Source organism: Phlebotomus argentipes, unplaced genomic scaffold (assembly GCF_947086385.1).
Source record: "Phlebotomus argentipes unplaced genomic scaffold, Phlebotomus argentipes genome assembly contig_2, whole genome shotgun sequence".
Taxonomy (NCBI): Eukaryota; Metazoa; Arthropoda; class Insecta; order Diptera; family Psychodidae; genus Phlebotomus; species Phlebotomus argentipes.
In genome coordinates, this window is record NW_026776162.1 from 2,460,961 (window position 1) to 2,483,590 (window position 22,630).

A 22,630-nucleotide genomic window follows, 5' to 3' on the forward strand; every position below is an offset into this window, starting at 1 on the left:
TTCATAGCTTGAAATTTTCACATTCCACCCAGAGAACTGTTCATTTCCGCAGCCAGTTTTGCTGTCTGAATGGCATGAAAAATAAATGATTTGGGGATAATCTTTCTTCCTCGCCACAATTTCGCTCAATTCACTCAAAAATCGCAGATTTGGAATATTTTCATTTATATTTCCAGTGTCATTTACGTGTGTTGTGCCTTGTTTTCTTCACAATATATACGAGATACCCTCTATTATCGCACGATATCACGCAAATATAATGGCTCAAGTTCACTGAAACAAGCGATAATTGGGAAATTTCACTTATTTTACTTTGATTTCTCTACTTTTTATATTCTCCCTCTCGCTGGTGATCGCTTTTTTCTGTTCATTCAATTCCTCTCCAAACATAGATATTTTTCACTTAGGCTTTCGGCACAGCCGTTCCAGATAACGTAGGGAGAGAGAGTCACATAAACACCATTCAAACTTCCTGCGTACATCCTTTCAATCTCCCTCATTTCACCAATTTTGTCTCTAGTGGTTGTTTGATGACAATTTTCCTCATCTATGGTGTTGTATTCCAAGAAAATGGTTTTATGTCGTGCCGCATTTATTTTCTTTTCTCCCCTCAGAGCGTCTCCTTGCACTCACTCCTCCATATATATTTCCATGAGATTTGTTAAGATATTGAAATGATGATTTCCAGTGAGTCTCTTCCCCTCATCTATTTATTTTACATTTCTGACTCTCAAAATGCACTTTAGCATCCCAGAGGAGCACAACACACGGCTTTTCTCGGCACCACCAAAACACTCATAGGCACACTAATCTTCCTTCCTTCTTTACCTTCTCGCAACATGCATCCCCTATGTTTTTCTGACGCGGCACATACAGTGAATTCTAATGAGGTATTTTTAGGAGTTTCTGCTATGATTCCTTCTTTCCACACAACAATATATAATCGAATCCTTGATGGGCGAAGTAAAGTCAAAATTCACACTACAACACAATTTGTTAAATTGTCAACTCAGACGATATATAACACAACATCAACTCAGGTGTTGAAAACTTGTAAAATGCCTTGAATAAATTTTCCGGCAAACGCGAACAACTTCCTCGAAGCACTCGGAGAGCTCTTTAAACCTCATCTGGCGATAGTCAAACATACACTGAATCAACACTTCAGCACACAACAATCATGTTCTCAGGCTCAAATGCGCAAGACCAACTCACACCATCTCACAATCGCACAAACACCCGTCAAACACTTACACGTATCACGAGCATTGCATCTGCGACGGTGTGCGTTTAATTGAAATATATTTGTATACGCTTCAGGGAAGCTATATATGTGTATATATATACATGTATTAAAAGAAGCCGCACATAAAAAGCGAGTAAAAACCTCCTGAGATATTCCTCTTCACCGCATTCACTTCTTCCCTTCCTTCGGCATTCATTTTCTTCTCCTCTACACTTCATTTTCCTTGCGCCTCCTCGCACAACCGTCACTAATTCCTCAAGTTGCCTCCCCATCCGCTAAGGAACGCCATACACAAACCCTCGCCTTTGACACCGCGAAACATTGTCATTTTTCCGCGCGAGAAGCATTTTGAGCGCTCAAAATGTGCACTCAGCATTGATAACTTATCTCCTATCGCGAGGTCATACTATCACTGCGTCACTTTCAAATTAATTCCCGTATGCAGCAAATATGACCAGAGAAAGAAGGAAGGGCAGGAAAAAACTCCGAATTTGGTTGTTGGAAAATCTAAACTTGGGATGAAATTCTAAGCAAATGTTGTAGAACAAATTAGTGAAAAAAAAATCTAGGCATTCAGCCAGATAAAGACACGGACATCTAAAGGTCAATCCAAGAAACTGATCTTGATACGCGGCTCTTAGATTGTAAGCAATGACGCCATCGCAGCAATAAATGTCAGTGGAAAATGCAAGATGATCAGTTCTCACTTTTCGACAAAGCATTCAACACACACTAAATAAGTGACTTTCCTTATCAACTCACGAGCTTTTCAGGCGCACGATTCTAGCGAGAGTGATTTTGTGTGTTGCACTTTGCAACAACAATTTTCTTATCAGACAACCGAGACAAATATTAAATTTCACTGGCGAGACAAAAAAGAAGCCCTTAATATGTGAATAAAATGTCGAAAAAAGAGAAATAAAGTTTTTTTTTCATTAGCGTCAATTAACACGCTGTTTGATTTATGAAGCATTCTGTGGGCTCTCGGATAAAGATGTCAAGTACCTTAAGGTTTTGTCGCATATTACTTCAGATCAAGGCGTTTTCTTCGTACCATATACATATGCGACAGCGTTAATGAGTGTCTACTGGAACCTTCTGAGATTAACGCGAACCTAACTCACCTAACCTACACTTAAATATGTTTATTACCAACATATTGCACAATAAATAAGTCTCACACTCCTCCGTAGAGAGCAATCAAGCTCATTTTCTAAACTTCTAATCTTGCGTACATAAATCATAATTGTCACTTTGCCTCACATTCTTCACGAGAAGGAGGCAAATTAGGGTGGCGGTGCAAATGTATATTTTACTCATAAATTTATTCATAATGCATAGCATTACGGCAAAATATTAATACGCTAATCTACTGCCTTTTCATGTCATTGACAGATGCATGGAACAACTAATTGAATTAACAATCACTTCACACAAAATCTAATCACTTTGCTCAAACAAACACCTGCTGCATCAAATTTACTGCACGAATTCACGCTAAAATACCCCCACTTAGACACTTTTATCGAGCTTTTATTTAATTTTCTCTCTCTCTTTGGCCTCACCTTGCCCCTAATTTGCCTACATAGAAGTTTGGATATCTTTCAACGTCGCATTGCCACTATCGCACCACATTTCGCATGCGTACAACGATAAATCCCTGTGCACAGGGTGCAACTTTTCGCTTTACTTTGTAAGACTCCATTAGCTGAAAGCCGCCGAATACAAATTTTAATCTCCGTCTTACAGGTTTGGTATTTCTCATTCGGGGGATTTGTCAGTTTTTTTTCCACCACTGCTCATCTGAGAGTGCACCACAATAGAGCGTGTGATTGTGGCTTAGGCGTTGAGAGTCACTGATTTTTTCAATTAATGGCATTGCCCTCTTAAGTCAGGCATTTATCAAATTTATACGGAGGCTCAAATTGCAGACAACTCGACAAATTTAGGGATTTAGCGGGTAATTCAGTAATGGAGGCAATTTTGAAGAAAATTGATTGGAAAATTGAAATGATCACACACAAACCAACACTTTTTGTAGGCGACCTAAGAACTAACCTTCACACTACATTAAAATCATTTTTTCGACACTTCTTTTTGCTTTAGACACACACTGAAAAATGTATAATTCAAAAAGAGCGCTGTTGAGAAAAATTACACCAATTTAGCTTGAAATGCTTGGCAGAGAAGAGAGAAAAAAAGTTCAGCACTAAGGAATAAAAAAAATCTCTCACACAATTAATGGATTGTAATTTCGTCTAATACTATTTTCCTGTTATACTCTATTCGCTGGTAACCAACAAATCACGCTGTCAGAATGCTTCTTTGTACCTTTTTTTTATCTTCTCCTCCAGTCAACTCGTGAATCGCGCGATTGTGCACAATATTTATACTGGTATTTCCAATCAAAACGCTCTTCTCGCACAGAGAAGTGAATTTCGTGAAGAAAACGGTTAAAATTTCATATGTGATATGCTATTATAGCTGAGAACATCTTTTCCACTGTGTATCGTCGCCAATCATTCCGAAATGGTAAAGATTGTGGGTATGGAAAACCTTGAAATATTGCTAATATCAGTTCTTTCAGGAGTTTTGCACACACACAAAAACTGTGTGCTGAAGAGGAAGTCCAGTGAAAAAATTCACCATGCTAACCATCAATCATAATAGCTTTTAGCTTTTAATTAAAATGCTCAAATTGAATTATAATTGAAACGCCTTCAGGAATGAGAAGCTCAAACGCTTCAATCTATCTTTTCTCGTGCATTTGAATATCACTTTTCACCCCGTTCAACTCTCTTTTTGCGCCACCGTTTTCGCTCTCCCCTCTTTTTGCAAATATTCCCCCGGTCAAAAAGAGGGATGAAGTTAACAACTGTACATCAAAGTGCCATCTTGCGCCCTGAACTATTTGGGTCAGGATGACGATGCGTAAAAGACGTGCTGTTTATAGTTTCGCCAGGCAGTGTGTGAGTCAAAAGGGTTGCGTACAATAATCGCATGCCCGTAGAAAAATCCCTTCGATCCCTCATTCGCCATCACTCATCAGTTCAACCCCAGAGAAACCATATCCAGCATTACTTGTCGCATTCGCCAAGGGACACACACTCTCCCTGCTCATCACACAACTGCGAACTCACGAAATTACGGGGTTAGTGTGTTGAGCCCGAATTAAACTCCCTGGTGCCCGGCGATGGTGGCAAAATGTTGATAATTTATTGATTTCCATGAAGGGGGATTAGCCAAAAAGTTTCGAGTGTCATTCATCTGCTCTCAGCAGTCTTAATATGTAGGAGACTCACAATCGACTTAATTCGGACTAATTTGCCCAAGTTATTGTTCGCCAAAGACATTCGGCACAGTCCAAAAACTCCCCCGAAGAGACTGAATTTCTGGATCTATTAAAGACCATCAAATTATCATAAAATTCAGATGGAGGCAATTTGTCTTGGGTGCCGCAAAAAAAACGACGTTCAAATATAGAATAACTCTTTATAACTATTCCGAAAAATCAAACACCAATAAAAAGAGACACGATAAACCAGAAAATACACTTCAAATACATTTATCAGAGAGGAAATCTAAAACAAATATGAAATACCAAATCCCCAAGATTGGCGATAAGAGGCACCCAGAAAAAAAAACTTCAGTTCGATCATGTTCGAGAAAATATTCCATCAGCAACTAATAAAATCCTCCAACTGAGAGCGACTGGCATATCAAAGGCATCGAAAAGTCTTCTCATTTGTAATTTTCTGCACGTCTCCACTTGTTGCTTCTGGGCACACACACTATGTAGTTTCAGAACTGCGTACTTCATCCCAAGGCAGAAGGCCGAAGATGGGGCGCTCTCCTGCAATAAGACATAATGCTAATTTTGCCAGACAACGACGATGGCATCGCCGCAAGAGAACAAAACACACGTCACAAAATGAGAGGAGGCCTTCTTTCTCTCCTGTTCCTCCCTGGAGGCATTCTCGCGATGCTCCCAGAGATCTCTCGAGACCACTTCTGCAGACCCTCTGATGCATGGAGAGTGGGAAAAGAGGCGATCTCTAATGCCACCGCTCTGCAGAGGTGCACGCAATACAACAATGAAGGGTAACATAGCAATTACATGGTGAAACTATGGAAAAAAGAAACGATAGAGAGGTGGAAGAGTTATTCGACAAAAGAGAGAAATCTCTGATGACTTGTTTCCCCTCGCATCCAACTTTGGTCAAAAGAAAGGCTTTATCTACTTTGAAAATCAATTAGACCAACTTGAGTTACTTATCATCCGAACAATGGTCACGATTTCATTACTTAATTCTAGATGTTCAAAAAGCGCTGAAAGGGTCCCTATATAATGTGATGTATTATTTAGGACTTGCACCTGGTGTCAAACCTGAGGGAATCATCAGGTTCCGAGGAAGGGAAATCCTATTGGAATGAAACTATACAGTGTAAATTTTCGAATTGGGTCAGCAAGTTTCGACATTCTAACAATGCAATTTGAGATGTCTGAGAAAAACACACAATTCCACTCCTAATGATCAAGATAACTCTCTGTAATCGGTTCTATTAAGTGACTTTGGCAACTCGAATTACATTCGCTTGGACGGCCCCAGAACCCACTCAGAACATCCATCCGTGGAATAGAATAAAAGTGCTATTGAATAGTGAGTTATTGTGTGGAAGTAGAGGGAAAAACGAGAGAGGCACAAGATGAAAAATAAAAGAACCCCCATGGAAAGCCACACGGTCACCAGATGATATATTGACGAAGAGAGCGTCCACTAAGGCAAAACATGGGATTTCTCTATACCACTGCGACTTGTCCGGAGGAAAAAATATATTCAAGAAATACATAAAGCAATGGTAGTGAGAGAGGAGGATGAGAAAGAGTGAGAAGTGCTTTTCATCTTCTTGTATTTATGTACAAGAGCAACGTCGGAATTGGTATCTATTTCTCCGCAAGAGAGTCTCTCGAGTCCAACACAACTAGAGAAAACAGGTAAGCCAAGGTTAGAGCCATGGACTTCTCAACCATAAAGCGTTAGGATGGAAGAGTCTCAGTTCAAGACTCACACATCTCAACCACCTGTTTCTTCTGTTGGCATCACCACAATGAAATTTATCAGCATGTCTCATTGGTGTTTGTTTCTCTTATTCCGCAGAGCAATCTAAGTAAAATTACCAATTGAATTGCGCGCCGCTCAAGGCGCAAGGATTAAATTGAGAATTTTTAATCTAGGCGCGTTCCCATCTACGGCTATTATCTCTTATAAACACATCATTGGGGCATTCTTATTGCCTCATAAGTCAGAAGATGATCATGCAAGATTCTATCCACTTCTCTCAAGCATCACCTGAATCGTCTTTTTGCCATAAATTCCCGATTGTGTCTCTCGCAATTTTTCTCAATTCCCTCTACACATGTGCAAATGTCCAGACGGGAGGAAACATAAGAAGTGACTGTATAACTTCCTAGCAATGTGCATTAATAGCCAGCCACTGGCGAGAGTCGCGGAATGATATAAATTCAGGTGGAAGCAGGCAAATAAAAAGTGAATTGGTGTACATTTAAAATTTTTCTATATACCCAAAAGGCGTCCTATTAAATTCAATACCAACTTGTCCTGTCCATCCTGATACGCATCACTTCAAACGACAATGTAATCCTTTGAGATTTGGCGGCCAAAAAATGGGCAGATGTTTTGGGGCAGTCGATAAAAATATTTGACATTATTTTAATTGTTTTTTCGTGTCCATTTTGTGTCAGAGAATCTCATCTAAAACTCCTTGCACAGCAACCATCACGGTGAAACCATGGCGAGGAGAGGCCAGAAAAAAGGCAATACGACAGATTAAAACGAAGAATTTCACTTTGAAATAAGCACAGATGAAAAGAAAAATATATAAAAGTCAAGAGACACACCACCTGTTTTTATACATATTTCTCCATTTCATATATTCCACCTCAGTTTATCTATCTCATTCATGATCAACTCCTCGGGAAATATACCTTTACATATATCCTCTCCTTTTTTTCCTTCCTTGCCACCGCACATTCCCAATTTAGCTAACACCACAGCACATTACATTAGCAGCAATGTTCGCTAAATTAAGTGTTGTTTTACATTTTAAATTTATGCAACAAGTGTCTACTACTCCTAAACCCAAGTAATATACCCAGGCAAAAATTATGTATACGCCAATATAAAACGTTTGACTTCCTTACATCGCGATTCTCTGTTTGAAGCCATAAAACACTTTCAATGCCAAACGTTCAACAATCGAAAGCAAATGAGTTCAATTTGCATACACGATTCTCCACACACAAACACAAACAGATAACCAGTTAGATAGTACATTTGAGCATAGTTTTTAAGATAATTTTGCCTATTCAAATTCATCGCTATAAACTGCACCAGTTAGAAGCTCGTCGAGTAATTGCTAATGAATTTCATTTACGATGCAAAGGTACATAACTTTCGTCATTATAATCAAGAAGCTCGCGAAACTGCTTACTTGGGCATTCCTGCAAGTATTCAAATTGGCCGATAACAAATCCAGATCACACCGGTTGACAAATAAAGCACTAAGCTTGCCTAATCCAATTCTGTTGTGGGACTTTTGAAAGAAAAAAAAATTAGTTTATAGTCCCAAAGGTACACCGCTCTGTCGAAAAGTCATTCACCGATTGTTTGTCTTTTGTTGTTTACACCGGAGGAAAGCTCATTCACACAGTTCCAAAACTATAAAAGCCAACTTTCAGCCACTGAACAAAAAGGACCCATTAATTGAGCCATTTGACTTTCAACAGATTTTTTTATCATCACTCTTGCCTAACATTGTTATTGCCAATTTCTGTATAGTAGATTTTTTTTTCTCCCCAACGTCCACACTTGCCGGAATTCCATGTATTAATCAAGCAAAGTTCATGCCACTGAATTTAATAAATTCTCCACTTGGATGATTTTATTTCCTGAATCTCCGACCAAACACATTTTGTTGGAGATCAAAGTAAAACCATCATGTGGTTTAGTGCTAAATCACAAATACACACACAAACCCGGGGCTTTTTCACACTCAATTCTCTCCACCTAATGGCATTCATACCTGCGAAACCCGGCAAATTTTTGACGCTTCTCGCAGAGTTGGTACGCTTGGCTTTGATGGGAGTAAAGTGTAAAATTTGCGTCACAATTCGACGAATTATTGGCAAAATTCTAAAGAGCGCATGACTAATAAATGTATTAGAACGTTCCTCTCGCTCATTCTCATTCCGCCACACCATCGATATTGTGGCTTCGTTTCTGCGCGCCATACACAATTCTGTCTGTGTGACGAATTTCTATTTTGTCAATCAAGCCATCGAAGTGACAGTGACCGGCATTTAAAAATGTCACACAGTTGAAGGAACTGATCCAATGCCATTGCTTTCAATTGGCTCTTTGGATGTGTCGGGAAACTTTTTTCTTTCACTTCTTCCTCTCCGCGCGCATTTTCACTCGCATTTGTGGGGAAAGATTTTTCTATTCTTCAGCTTTCTGGAAACACTTCCCTTCTCCAAATGCTGTCACACTTCTTCAACTATTTAACAGCACTCGATGGCATTTTATGTGTTTGTCGGTCACAAAAAATGTTAATTACACTCTTTAAAATTCTTAATAATTTCCGTCTGCGATAGCTAATGACAGTCACCGAAAGAATTTACAAGCGAGGCGACTAAATCGAAAAAAGCGTCCTGTGTTTGGCGAGAGAGGACTAAATAAAAGCGAGATTTTCAACTCAAAAAAATCTTATTTGCTTTAATTTGTGCCCCACTCGTTCTCGGCCAAGTCCACCACGTTACATTTTGATTTGGTAACAGCCAGAGAGTGTCTTTAATAAAAGACAGCGACAAAAAAAATTTGCAAACTTTATCGCAAACTAAAAACATCAGAGGTCAAGGCGCAACGCCATCCATTTGAATATTTTATTCATCGCACCGAGAATGATATTTTAAATGTCTTTCACTGTGTGGCCGTTTCTTATATGAAATTAAAATCATCATCGAGATTTGATGTTACGATAAGTAGCATGTGCTTTTAGATCTCCTTTTTACTCGCCTCTCTCTCCCATTGGCGATTGTTTGCTGTCTCCTCTGCAAAAATAATAATAATTCCGCCGACGAATGAACAAACCACTTCATTCTTATTGTTATTCGCATCAGACAGTCAAGATTTTCTTTCAGACTTCGTCAAAATGAGGAATTGAAGAGTGAAAAAATTTCAGTGGCGTGACGCAACCAAACAATTCCGCCATCCTTCTCTGTCTCAACTCAACATTAAATTGGTCAGCAATTTTATCCGCCGCGAATACAAATTCTCATGAAATTTTCATTTTTGCCTACTATTTTGGCACTTTGTCTCAACTCACCGCCTCTCTTTCCTGCCTCGACGATCGAGGAAATGTTTCAATTAACACTAAACGGAAGTTGAGTGAAAATCGAAACATTTCACAACACATTGCAAAGCCTCATCTCTGTCTATTCGCATCTTCTGCCACTGTAATTCACTCATTTTATAGCAAATCAAGCGGCTGTGTGTAGAGAAAAATCTTCTAGAGAGGAATATGTTAATGCGCTATTTATTTAAGAACTGAATGCGTCTTTTATTTTATTTCAGTGCACCAATGTCAAGTAAATGACATCGACTCATTCGTGTTCCACCCACCCACATTTTTCTCCACCTCATCTACATAGCGAAGCTTTTTTCACTTTTGCTCGCGCTCGAATAGCAAAAAAAATATGTTATGAATTTATTCAAACCTCCATCACTATATTTAGTTAGACTATGACTATATTTTCTCACATGTTGAGACGCAACCGTGCAAGAAAATTCTATTTGGATTTCCTCGGCAAACCTGCTCTTCGTGCAATTTCCCGACTGTGTGGTTGGACAGACCTTATTCTTATCTGACATAGATTTTTCCAATGTGGAAAAACCACACGGTGCCACCTTTGCATCTGCTACAAATTTCCATTCTCATGATTTATTCTTTGTGTAACTCACCTGAAAAGAGAAGAATAAAATTCAAATTAGCAAGATGATCGCCAGATTCGACTAATTGTCATCAGATTGACGACTGATGAAGAACAATGACATGAATCACATTTTCAATTCCGCGAAATTTTCCATCATGGCAAAACACACTCTTCAATGGCTCGACATTTAATATGCAGACACTTACAGACAAGTTAAACAAGACATAAAATCAATTGAAAGCATCACACTTTCAATGCTCTTGTTTTGATCACTGGATTTTTTTTCCCAACAATATTCGCCAGACAAAAATTCGATGCAAATGAGCCAAAAGACTTGATTATTTCACTGCTACATGGTTCTTGTTTGTGGGCGGATATTTGATGCTTTCAAATTAGTCGTGTGAGTTGGGGTGAAATTATTCTCCAGCTCATGTAAATTCAACCACGTTCATTTGCACTCAGACCAAAAGGGAGCACACAGAGTCTTTACCTGTTCCACTATTGGCCTATTTACGCATGGTCAGTCATATTGGGTCTTATACAATATTTCTCCTCATTTTCCTCAGTTCTTAGTTCCACACGATTGCGCCCAATCTAACATCCCAAAACCACCTGCCATCCTTCATTCATGCTAATACAGTTCCCGTCTCTCTTATGCCCGCCAGCCAACCAGCCAAGTCAGGAAAGAAGAGATCCAGCGAGATCTCAATATCGCCACCAATCCTTTCCACGTGAATTTGTGAAGCGCTCTCGCTATGCAAGGTTGAGCTCATTTTCTTACATTCACAATCCCCAAATTTCAAAGGCGAGCGGGAATTTTGGAGGGAATCAACCAACAGAAGCCATGACTGTGAAGTCACACGTGGAATATGTTAATTCCGCCAAAATGTTAAAATTCAAGAAATTACCATCTGTGGGTAAATGCTTCGCATTAAGCGGGGTCCTTGAGCGTAGCAGACGCTTTCATTGATGCGCTTCATGCTTTACTTAAATCATCATTTATCTATAATTTTGTCATAAATCATCACAGAGCATGTTTCTCTAAAACAACAGCATACATGGAGATCTATCGCGCTTAAGAGCTAGACTTTTTGTCTTATACTCCAAGGTTATAAATTTATTACAGTTGAACAATCTTCTATACAAGCAATAAACACCAATTCAAGAAAATGTCTAATGGCTTTATTCACAAAACTTGTAAACTTGAAAATCGCGACAAACATTAAGTTCAACGAACAGGTTAGTCATTACCATGGAAATTGAGTTGTTTGTCATTTCGGAAAATTGCCCCACGAGATCTCAATAAAAATTTACACATCATATTAAGCGCATTGATTAGGCAAGATAGATAGATGGACAAAATGGATTTGCAAAATTCCCCTGAGAAAATTGCACCTTATGCAGTCGCAAAAGTGGTCACGGCAATATAGATTCTAAAACACACCTAGGCAACGTGCGAATATTTGCCCGAGGCACACACTGTAATAATACAATGGAAGTAAAATGTACAAGTCAATAGTTAATATTAAAAAGCGGCTCTTTTGTGCACCTTCGACAGTTCTTCATACAACACCCATTCATACACTATCACCACAAAGCGCGCAGAGAGCAAAAGCAGAGGCCAAGAATTGAGTATATGAGATACACATTCATTATCGTGCATTGCATAATTCCCATACTTCATGTCACGCTGCAAAGTGCACCAATGCACACAATTAGTCGTGGTGCAGAAATACACATTGCGAAATGACACTATTAGAGTCAAGTTTATGGCTAATTTTTCCTCCACTGTCACAGAACAATTGTGCTGCACTCCTCGGACAGCTGTTCCACTGCGTCGAGCATACGGCGATTTCATTGCACAAACTCGCGTGGGCACATCGCGAGAAGGAGCCGCAGTGCAATCCATCAAAGCGGCCCCAATTGCTGCCTCTGCCATCTTCACCTTCCCGAGGTCATTTTGCTTGCAAATAGTGCTCATTTTCCCCACTATTCTCCCGTATCAATAATTTTCGAGCACTTTGCGAACATCTTGCACTTTCGCTTGCCAACTTGTGGGGCTTCTCTTCTGCCAGCACACTCAATTATCTGTCTCCCTCAATCTCTCCCTCTCCAGCGAACGGAATGACAGCATGAGCTTAATATTGATGAATTAAACTTGATCGTTTTCTGTCCTTCACGCAACATCTTGCAACAGAGCCGAGCAAACATTAGAATATTCTTTCGGGAAGGCGTGCTTCCACATTCTGGAACACACAATAGCGCGAGATCGCGTTCTCTTGAGTTGTTGTCTTCCAACAGCTGCTGACCTTGAAATTGCTACAAAATGGTGGGTCTCTCCTCTATAACAATTTTTTTTGCCAACAGCTCCTCTTTGGTCACTCCCATGGTGGAAAAAATACGCGTAAAACGCGTCCATTTGTTCACCAGCATTCCCGCGTGTTTCATTTTTTTTCTTATACTACGCACCATGATTGTAATCTCTTTTTATGCTCATAAGACCATGTATCCATTGGAACAATTTTGTAGGTTTTTCTCCAGCGACAGCAAACAAGATACATAAATTATTGCTCCCAATAATGCTAATGCGTGTAGATCTCCTCTACACTATAGCTAGACTTTGTGGGTGGGCAATAAAGGTGGCTCCATAGCCAAAACAGCAAGATCTTCTCTCTCTCCATAACATCTCATCTCTGCGCACCATGCCTCGCGGCCATTGGGAGACACATATTCAAGTTCAAGTTTATTGAAAACAAAATTCTTCAGCACATTTTCACAATTGTTGAGTCTGCCGATAAAGTGTGTGCGATGGTGAAAAATAAAAAAAATGAAAAACAGCATTTATGACCATTTAAGAATTCGCGCACACACACACTCTCTCCCATTTCTCCCCTTATATCTTCTCTTTCCTCCTTCGCGAAAGTACTTTCAACCACTTTGCCTCCACTCAGACCGCTCGTATTTTCGTGTGAGTTTTATTATTTTTAGCATTCCTTCGTGACTCCATCTCTTTCCCACACCAGCCATCACAAATCACACATGCACACCGCTCGTGAACTCTAATCGTGTTTTGTGAGTCAAAAACAGCCCGTGAGTGAAGAGGAAGTGTCTACATTTTTTCCCACCCCGCGCGTCCACCCTCAGCAAATTTCCTCCAAACATTCATTCAACACCGCCAAACACTTTTGCCTGTGTTGGAACCTATTAATAGGCAAAATGGGCTACAAGACCGAATTATACACATGAACATATTTAAAATAAATAGGGGAGAGTGGCCCTCTTTCAGCCAGATGCTCATCCAAACAAACCGTTGCTCACTTATGCTCAGAGAATGTATCACTTTCAAACAGACAAATTCAGCTATTTAATCAGTTCAATACTTTCTGCATGGATTACATTCGTACAGAACTGTAAACCATACATCTATTCCAACCCCACACTTCTGTATATGAAATAAAATAAATACATGAAGCAAAGTGGAGTGATGGCCGCTAAATGTGCTTTTTTGCACGCAAATCCTCCTCATCACACCATTCATCTCATTGTTTATTCACTCTCATTGTCCGCACAGATGGATTTTCTTTTCCTCCCTTCCACGCATTGTATTCTAAAAGGATCTCCTTCCTCTCTTTTCTGTAAAATTCGTGAATAGTTCACTCGACCCGAGAGCAATTATTACCATTCTGATACAAGAGTTGAACAGAGAGGGAGAAGAACACCAAATGTCTCAGGAGACATTCAAAGAGGGATTTAGAGCAATGTGAGAACCTCTACAGCTTCACTTCTTGTCCAACAAACTTGTAGTTTCTAAATTGCTTCACAAACTTCACGGCATGTTCTTTTCTGTAAAAACCATTGAACTCGCACAATTGTCAAGAGTAATCTAATGCTGAGTCCCAAATAATAAATTGAATTGAATGATGGATAAAAGGGAAGAAAAATAAATCTCAAAGAGAATTAAATTATCGCTCTATTACTTGCACGTTTCTCCACTAAACTATCGAGGGAAGATTGATTCTCCTTCTGGATTATTTAATTACCCACACAAAAGCCACCCCCAGAACAAAGATAATCCCACTTTGGCTTGACGTCAAATTAATTTCATTTACTCCGAAGGGACTTCACAGGAAATTATTTGAAAATATATTAATTTTCATTAGTTTCCAAGGATAAATTGTTTTCCGCAAAACAGAGATTATTGGCCTCGACCCCAAAAAACAATTCGACGGGATTTCTTTCCTTTTGCCCTCCGTTTGCGGCCAAATATGTGAGTGTTAACCTTTTGCCAAAGCATAAAATGCAAATCCACCAGAGAATGTAATCTAGAATGAATCTTTTCTGGGCCTCTTAATCACTTCCACGCGAGAGAAAGACGTCAAGATAATGAGAGTAATTTTTTCTCCCTTTTCCCCTGAGAAATTATAAATTATTTTCATGCGCTCTTACATAATCCCTCCATTCCATTCCATGTAATAGTCATTGGAACTGCCATCGCCCACGACAAGGTAGACGCAACTATTCAAACACACAATGGACTTGAAAACTAAATGAGGATTCTCACAGATATAATTCAAACCACCGCCCTACATCTCCGCTGATTCCTTCTTCTTTTTTCTCCGCAAAATCTCTACAAAGTAAATTAAAATTCTGCTATGTATAAAAATACACAATCTGCGGTTCCGCCTTTGCTGCACATTTCACTGGGAATTTCTGGGATGAAGGATGGAAGAAGCTGAGAAAATAACGACGCGAAATTATGCAATAGGATGTCGGATGAGAGAAAAAAAGGGAAAATCAAGAACAATCATTCCTTCGTGCCTCTCCATCCGAAAGGTAAGACGATAAAAAGAGAACTCATGGCTTTGTTGGCCTCTGCAGAAATCATTCTTGGTGCGATTTCGCAACAAAGGGCCACCTATTGCCTTTTCTAGTTCACTAAGCACGAATCAATAGTGCTGTGTTCAGACCTCTTCGCCTCCGGAGCATGCAAAGAGGCGCACAGGAGAGGAAAAAATGCCGAACGCCAAGAGAGTTGATGATAAAAAGCACTCCCAGTGATGGCTTAGCTCTAGAATTCGTTCTGCTTTGATATCAAGGACAAGGCGTTTGTTGGGAACACGATCCAAGACCACTTCCATCGCACATGTACAAGTTCTATATATATGCGCCTATATCTGGGGGGAAGAATGGAGGCAAAAAATGACAAGAAACTCCGTAGAAAATAAAACTACAGCGAGTTGAGAACTGCACATGTGTTTATAGGAAATGTGTCTCACAAAATGCGTTTTTTCATTGCCCCAAAAAAACAACATCTTCCTCGTTCTTTCACGGCGAATAGGGTTCGCACATAACTGCAAGTTTGCCAAAGCTCAAAGGCGTGAGTTAGAACTCTGGACAAGTCAGCTAGTCGCAGCTGCTGTTGCCAGGTAATCCTTGAAATACCAGCGGAAACGTGTGCTTCTCTAATTCGCATTCTCAATGTATCTCTTGTCATAACTAACTGAATGGTGGATTTATTATTAGAGGAATTTATGCTAATTGCAAAACATAGAAGTGCCCTTTGTGAGACATTTTTGAGAAAAATAAAAATACATTAGAGAGACCTTCACCGATCTCCAGCACTAACCCCATTGAGAAGACACACATTTTGTAATTTATTTACATTTAACATCATGATAATTTGCCCCACACACATATTTTTTTCTTATATCCATCATTCCCTGTCTCTGCAGCTTATAGGGAATTTACATTTGAAATAGAGAGAAAAAGAGACGCAAAAGAGATAATGAGGCATATTCATTCTAGTGTGTTTCAGTCTCTTTTCACTGGAATTTTCTTCTTTAGCATCTCAAAAACACCTATTCAGTCACTTCAACCAAGTGAAAATTGTACAGAGATTTTCCGCAACTATAATTACTCAAGGACTAGAGGAAGTCTCTTCGCGGAACATCTTCCGATTATCAGATCAATACATTGTCGTCTATTGTATCCTTAAGGCAAGAGATCATTAATGCTCTCATTTCACCACTGATTCCATCCTCTTCCACCTTTTATCATTCACCACACCGCACTCCAAGATGTTGTGGATGCTCTTGTGTGGCTTTGAAAGTCAGATACCGAAACTGAAAATTATATAATCGACTTGACATTTCCGCGATGAACAATCAGTAGAGGCATTAATTCATCTTGACTCCATATGTGTGACGGTCTCTGTCATTCCGCTTCGATAATTTCCCTTTTTTGCCTTCAATCTGCCATCCTCCTAGACATCCTCACTGCATCTTCCGCACACCCACCACGGCATCTCCACTGAGACTGTTCAACTCCACCTCGCACACGGCATATACCTTTCATCACTTCCCTGCCTTCCAACTCTATCCATCACGCGCTACCCCTCGTTGCTGTTTCCGCTTTTCCACACACTTAATCCCATTACAGAAGCACTGACATTGAAGCAGAATTGTCGTACATGGCTGTAGCATACTTGCCGCTCTGTGTGCAGTGCTGCAAAGTAGCAAAACATGCGATTTGCGACAATAACCAGGACTACCCTAACATATTGCATGTGAATTTCACCGCTCATGCATTGCAGCTCAGTTGAGAGGAAAAAAAAGTGCCTCGAGCAGGGAGACAAGTCCGCATTTTTGCACTTAAAGCCGAAAGCAATTTAAGCATATGCGAAAAAAGCCACCAACTTTGTGATTATTAGACTGTGAAGACAACACACCGAAGGATGTTTTCATATGCAAATTGAGATGCAGTCTTGTACATAACGATAGAATTCAGTGCCAGGAAAGCATGCGCTTAATCAGAACACTACATTTTGCAAAAACAAGTAATTTAAGGGTGGCGTTCGTCGGGCAATTTACCCTTAGAATATATAATGAAAATTAAACTTGAAATTACAAGTTGAATATCTTTCGTTTATTTGAAAATATGTTCTCAAAATTTAGCCCTCAAATGAATTTCAGTGGCATGATCAAGTTTTTTTTGCAATAATTTGCAACGAATTACAAATAAAAATTTCCCCCCGCAAAAAACCAAACCATTCTCACACAGATTCTTATCTCTGCCGTCTCCACTGTGTTTTCCCGGCACATTTGTCGAAAATATAACTTCTCCGCCCTCATTAAAAAGTCAATAATAGATAATCAAACAGCAATTATGAGCTACACACAGTGCCCAGCACACATTCCTATTTTATGCAATATGCACAACCGGAAGGACTCTTTTTTCCTCTCCATAAATTTCCTGTATTTTCGCTTTACATCTCCCTTTTCCCAGTCGCTGAACACCACCAACATACCACGGCGGTAGTGTTATTTTTTTAGGATAAAATTCCATGAAAACATTCACACTGGAGGCGCATAAGGTCAAGTTCACATTAACCATCTGATGATGGCCAGATGTTCTATGTGTGAATATTATTATTTGTTTCAGCACTGGTGGCTCAAGACACTGCGCGTTGTGTGCGAGAGAGTGAAAAGAGACATTAAGAAAATACACACATATTTTTCCCATACATAATATTTATGCTTTTCTCACGGGACACCCAGACACTGTGTGACTCTTGCGAAAATGTACACACGAGTTTCTTCAGTCTGGTGTGTCATCCCCAAAAGGGTGTGTCTTGGCATTATGAAATTAGATACATTATTAATACGAATCTGTCTGCATACAGCACTCCCCCGCCCCTATGCTGTATGTTAAATTACAAATGCTGTGCATGTTGCCTCAACATTATTATCCTTGACATTATCTCAACTCATAATAAATTCGCAAACTTCTTGTAACATGACTCCATGAAAATCATGAGCTTATATCGTCAGAATTTCGCCTTAATTCCCACCCTGTCCCTGCATCAACGCTCTCTAATGTGGGGAAGAATATTCATAATTGACTTTATAAGATTCTTAAGCTTCACCATTAATTCAACTGTAAGTTTTGGGTGAATCATTAATTCTCATTTATAAAACTTTAAAAATTTTCCTCATCGTACACACATTTCTCACTCTTTGCTGCTCAGCGTAATAGGATTTTCTTCACTTGCTCATTGTGAGCATACGAACAAAGTCACAGAACTCTGGCTGTACACAACACTCTATGTAAGTGACTATATTTCTAGTTTGTGAGAAACTTGGATGATAATAAAGAATTTTACAGCTTAAATTACAATTCACATAAAACATGGATGGTATAAAAACCAAGCAACTAGAGGAGAAACAGGTTCTTATAATAATACACACTTAACCATGCAAGGCTCTGTGGTAAAAAAGGGAAATAACAAAAATACAAAGTGACTCTCTTGATCAATAAAGAGGATTCATTCTGTATTATGTTGATATCATAAATTCATCCCAAATCCCAATAGATTATCTCACAGGCGGAGTAATTCTTTTTATTGGGTCAATGATATCCTCTCCGTTCCCAACATCCATGGCCCTAACCCTCTGAAGCAGCCCATCAAGTCCATATGGCGATGACAAATCTCATTTCCAACATTCCCAACTCCACTCGATATGCGGTATATAATGTGGAAATTAAAAAAAAGCATACAAACCGAGAGAACGAGTATCTCTTCCGCCTTTCAGCACAGCGTATACAGTGAAATTAGATATCTAGAACCTATTCTAATAACCTAATCTCTTGTGCCTCACCTTTCCGTATGGTCTCTTCTAAGCGAGTCATTAGAAAAAAAAGAAGAAACTATGTAGGGGAAAAGAGTAGAAAACGACACGAATGGAGTCAACTTCTAGAAAAACCAGTTTGTGTTTTTCTTTTCATTTTGCTTCACCTTTCGCTTCATTTTCCCTCCCATCCTCCCATTCTCATTTCGCTTTTAACTCGCGCGCCTCTTCTTTTAACGAAACATTCACACAATCAACAATACACCTTCCATTCACCGGCCATAATCCACCGGCACATTAACAGATGGCATTGAGATCGCGTCAGTGTGCTTTTTCCACGCCACTGTTATAACACTGCATCACAAACTGTCTTGGCTATGTTATACAACCGCCACGCCGAGATATTATAAATCGTCTAGCTACTGTTTTCATCGTTGCTCTTGAATCAACAAACCTTGTGTCTCTTCTCATTACTGTTTTCAAAGTCATAAATTTTCGAGGGATTAACTCTGCGGCTATATCCAGCGACTAAACAAATTCTTCTGAGCTGCAATTAAATTATTTTCAGTTTTTTTTTATTATCACGAGAAATTTTCACACTCTCACTCGTGGTTGAAAAAACTAGGTCGCGTCGGGGCTTCTCTTTTCTCCCTGATGAACCCCCGCTCGCAGCAACATTCACTTTCCCGCCTATTTTTAGACTCCTCATTATTGAGGAAAATCACATTTTCTACACACCGACAATTTACATTGATTAAAATATACGGAGTGGATGAACTCTTTTCTTCTCCATCTCTTACTCATAGCGATCAAGAATTTATCGACACGTGCAGCGTCATCCACCCACTTGTGATTTATCTCTGGACATTATTTCGAGACCCAGTGTCAATATCACCAATGCAAAATGCACTCAAAAGCTCAATGTGTGGATTACAAAAGCCTATCTTCCCCTTCCCTTGCTTGTCATGCCGCACATGAATGGATATCAAACCATGTAGCAGAGTGTGAATAAAAGCGCATAAGAGAAATTTATTGGCAGTTAATGCCAATATAATTCACAGAATCTCAAAAGAATAAGTTGCAAATTTACGACGTTGGCTGATTTGCTTAAATTACGGACACGGCCATAAATAAACTATGTTGAACAACACTCACCTATTTTGCCATTGGGACTGTAGGGATCGTAGCTGCCCGTCGACATTGGCGATGGATATCCATTTGAGATATTATTATAGTTATTATGACTCTGGGAACCTGGGGATGGACTTAGAGGTGGTGCTGAACTGGGTACACTACCCGGACTAGGCGATGACAACCAATCGTCACTGTGGCGAGGGAGAGAGAAGAAGTGTGTCATTAGCAAGGGAGCCCTTCTCAAAAATAGATGCACGCCAGCAGCGCGGAAGAAACGGCGCTGCGTGGCAGAATTATTCATCATGACAACGTCTTTCATACCCTTCCATGCGAGGTCGCTTCGTTGTGTAGACCACGTGACCGTTGGTTGTTGAACTTGTGGAGGCGGTATCGTGCACTGGCTCTACCTTGACAGCTGTCATAATCGCATCCTCACCCATGCTGGCTGAGCTGCTGCCACCCATGCCGCCCACCATGACCCCATTGCTCCCGCCGCCACCCCCGCCCGCGTCCATCTGACTCAGCACCCCAACGAGCTGCTGGGGCGCACCCGGGGGTGGTACTTGATTGACTAAATTTACGCGGTACATTCTCCCTCAATCTCGCTTCAGTTGCCAGCAACTACCCGTCAGCCTGCTGATCGTATCCCGAGGGCGCTCTGAGGGGGTGTGGGCTTAATTAGGCGAGAGTAATCAAACTGCTCAACAAGGGCCAACGTGCTGTAGTTCACCGTCTGCAATGGCTTTTTCTTTGCAATTTAGCCCCCCTGATCTCTCACTCCTCCTCGTGTATGTGTGTTAATTAGCAGAGAACACACGGGGCCAATCCTCTTTTGCCTGCAACGTAATCACCTAATTTCAAATAGGGATTTGCTGAACTCTCTGCATTTTTCCAATACATGCTGCTTCACCCCTGTTGATCCGTACTTTCAATTGAATACTAAATCTGCAAAGAGAGAGAGAGAGAGACTTCATTAGCATAAGCACTGACTTCTTATCTTTCAGGCGGAGGTGAAATGATGCAAATTTAACCAAATATTGCTCACAAGGTCATAAAAATTCTGGGTCAGAGAGTGTAAAAATCTAGAATAAAAGCAGATAAGAACACAATTGAATCCTTGAGGGAGCGAAAATCCTCTTTCCGCAACATCACGACATATAGCCAACAAACTACTATAAATGTATGGCTATGACGTAGAGATTGCAATGGAAATGCACCCTATCAATGTCATATACTCTCACCCTGGCCCGACCCACCCTTTCGCGTCTCGCAGTCTTTTCCACTTCTCACCAAAATGGATCGAACTTGCCAACACCGTCACAAACTAGCTCGCACATGCGCCCCACACCTCGTAACAGAGACCGGGAAAATTGTCTGCATGCACAGCAAAATGCAGCTTCAATCGGTGACTTCGTCCCCAACACCGCACCATATCTATCGCCTTTATCGAAATCACCCGCTCTTGCTGGAGCTTCCAAGTGTTCTCGAAAAAAAAGTATGCCACAACCATGATCCCCTTCAAGGAGATAAATACTATCTCGAAGCGTTCAAAACAATTTCATGGCAGTTTTCAGAGCGCCATTCAGAAACACGGTTTTCTGCATCAGGGCCACTCGTGCCCCTCAAACCCACCTAGATAGCACACCCGTCCACATTAGACTGAATTCGCCTCCTGATGACGATGTGGAAAATTTACCCTATCATGCAATTCACATCCACACCCTCCTCCACATTCGATTAGCCGCGAAGACCCAGAGTTGTGAGGTGCGGAATGTGTGAGAAGTGAAATGGAGTCTGAAAGTAAAGTGAAATGTTCTGCTACAGCCCGAGACTCACACATTCAGGCCTCTGAGCCATGGTGTGTGTGGTAAAAGTATGGAGAGTCTGGCGAGAAAAGTAGGTCAATGCAGCTGCTGGTGCTGCTGCGCAAGAATCTGGCGACATCGAAATGCTCCTCGGTGTCTTCCCCAGCGCCCAGTAGCCTCCCAGTACCGTCATCATTAGCTCCGACTGCGGGAATGAGGTAAAGGCCGGCGAGTAGCACTGGGCCGGGGTCACAGGTCACCACACTGTGACATTGGAGAATCCATCGCATACACACACAATCGCGTGGAATTTCGCTTGCGGGAAATTTCCACATAGTTGAAAGTGATCTTCGGGGCCATCAGGGGATGATGTGGTTGTATAAATTATTTTTTTTTCCAGGCAATACACTTTCGCACTCCCAACAAAACACAATATTGACGCTCATCTACGCCATTACACCAGCACTTTCATTCAATTTTCTTAAGCGAGAACGGCACAAGACCCCTGTAATGTGCCCAAACGAAAAAGGGTGGAAGCCGAAAGGAAAACATCGTTGAGAAAATATTGGCTGATGGCTCTGTATATATATAGTTTTTCCTACAAACAATAAATCTATGCGTTAACCCACACACACATTGGGGGTGAATTGTAGCGCGAAAGGGCAAAATCCGATGTGTTCTCCTAGGCCTAACCCCATCACTGTTCAGTTCTTCAGCCATATTTCACCCGGACCCACCCTTTGCTGGCTCCATTCACACTCCCATCGAGATTCTCTCTACCACGCACATCCTCACGCTTTCCCAC

At 40.5% G+C, this 22,630-nt stretch overlaps 1 protein-coding gene across 6 annotated transcripts in view; it reads right to left on the reverse strand.

Annotated features, from left to right (window-relative positions):
- The window catches only part of LOC132265120 (ecdysone receptor), a 92,815-nt gene that overhangs the window by 24,204 nt on the left and 45,981 nt on the right, over positions 1-22,630 (reverse strand). For 2 of the 6 annotated variants that reach the window (XM_059765620.1, XM_059765621.1), the window contains exons 3-4: positions 20,342-20,965; positions 20,042-20,211 (exon numbers count right to left, since the gene is read on the reverse strand). In XM_059765620.1, the coding sequence (XP_059621603.1) occupies positions 20,042-20,211; positions 20,342-20,610 (439 nt within the window). In that variant the 5' untranslated portion in view covers positions 20,611-20,965. The other 4 variants (XM_059765625.1, XM_059765623.1, XM_059765622.1 and 1 more) reach the window with 3 other exon arrangements.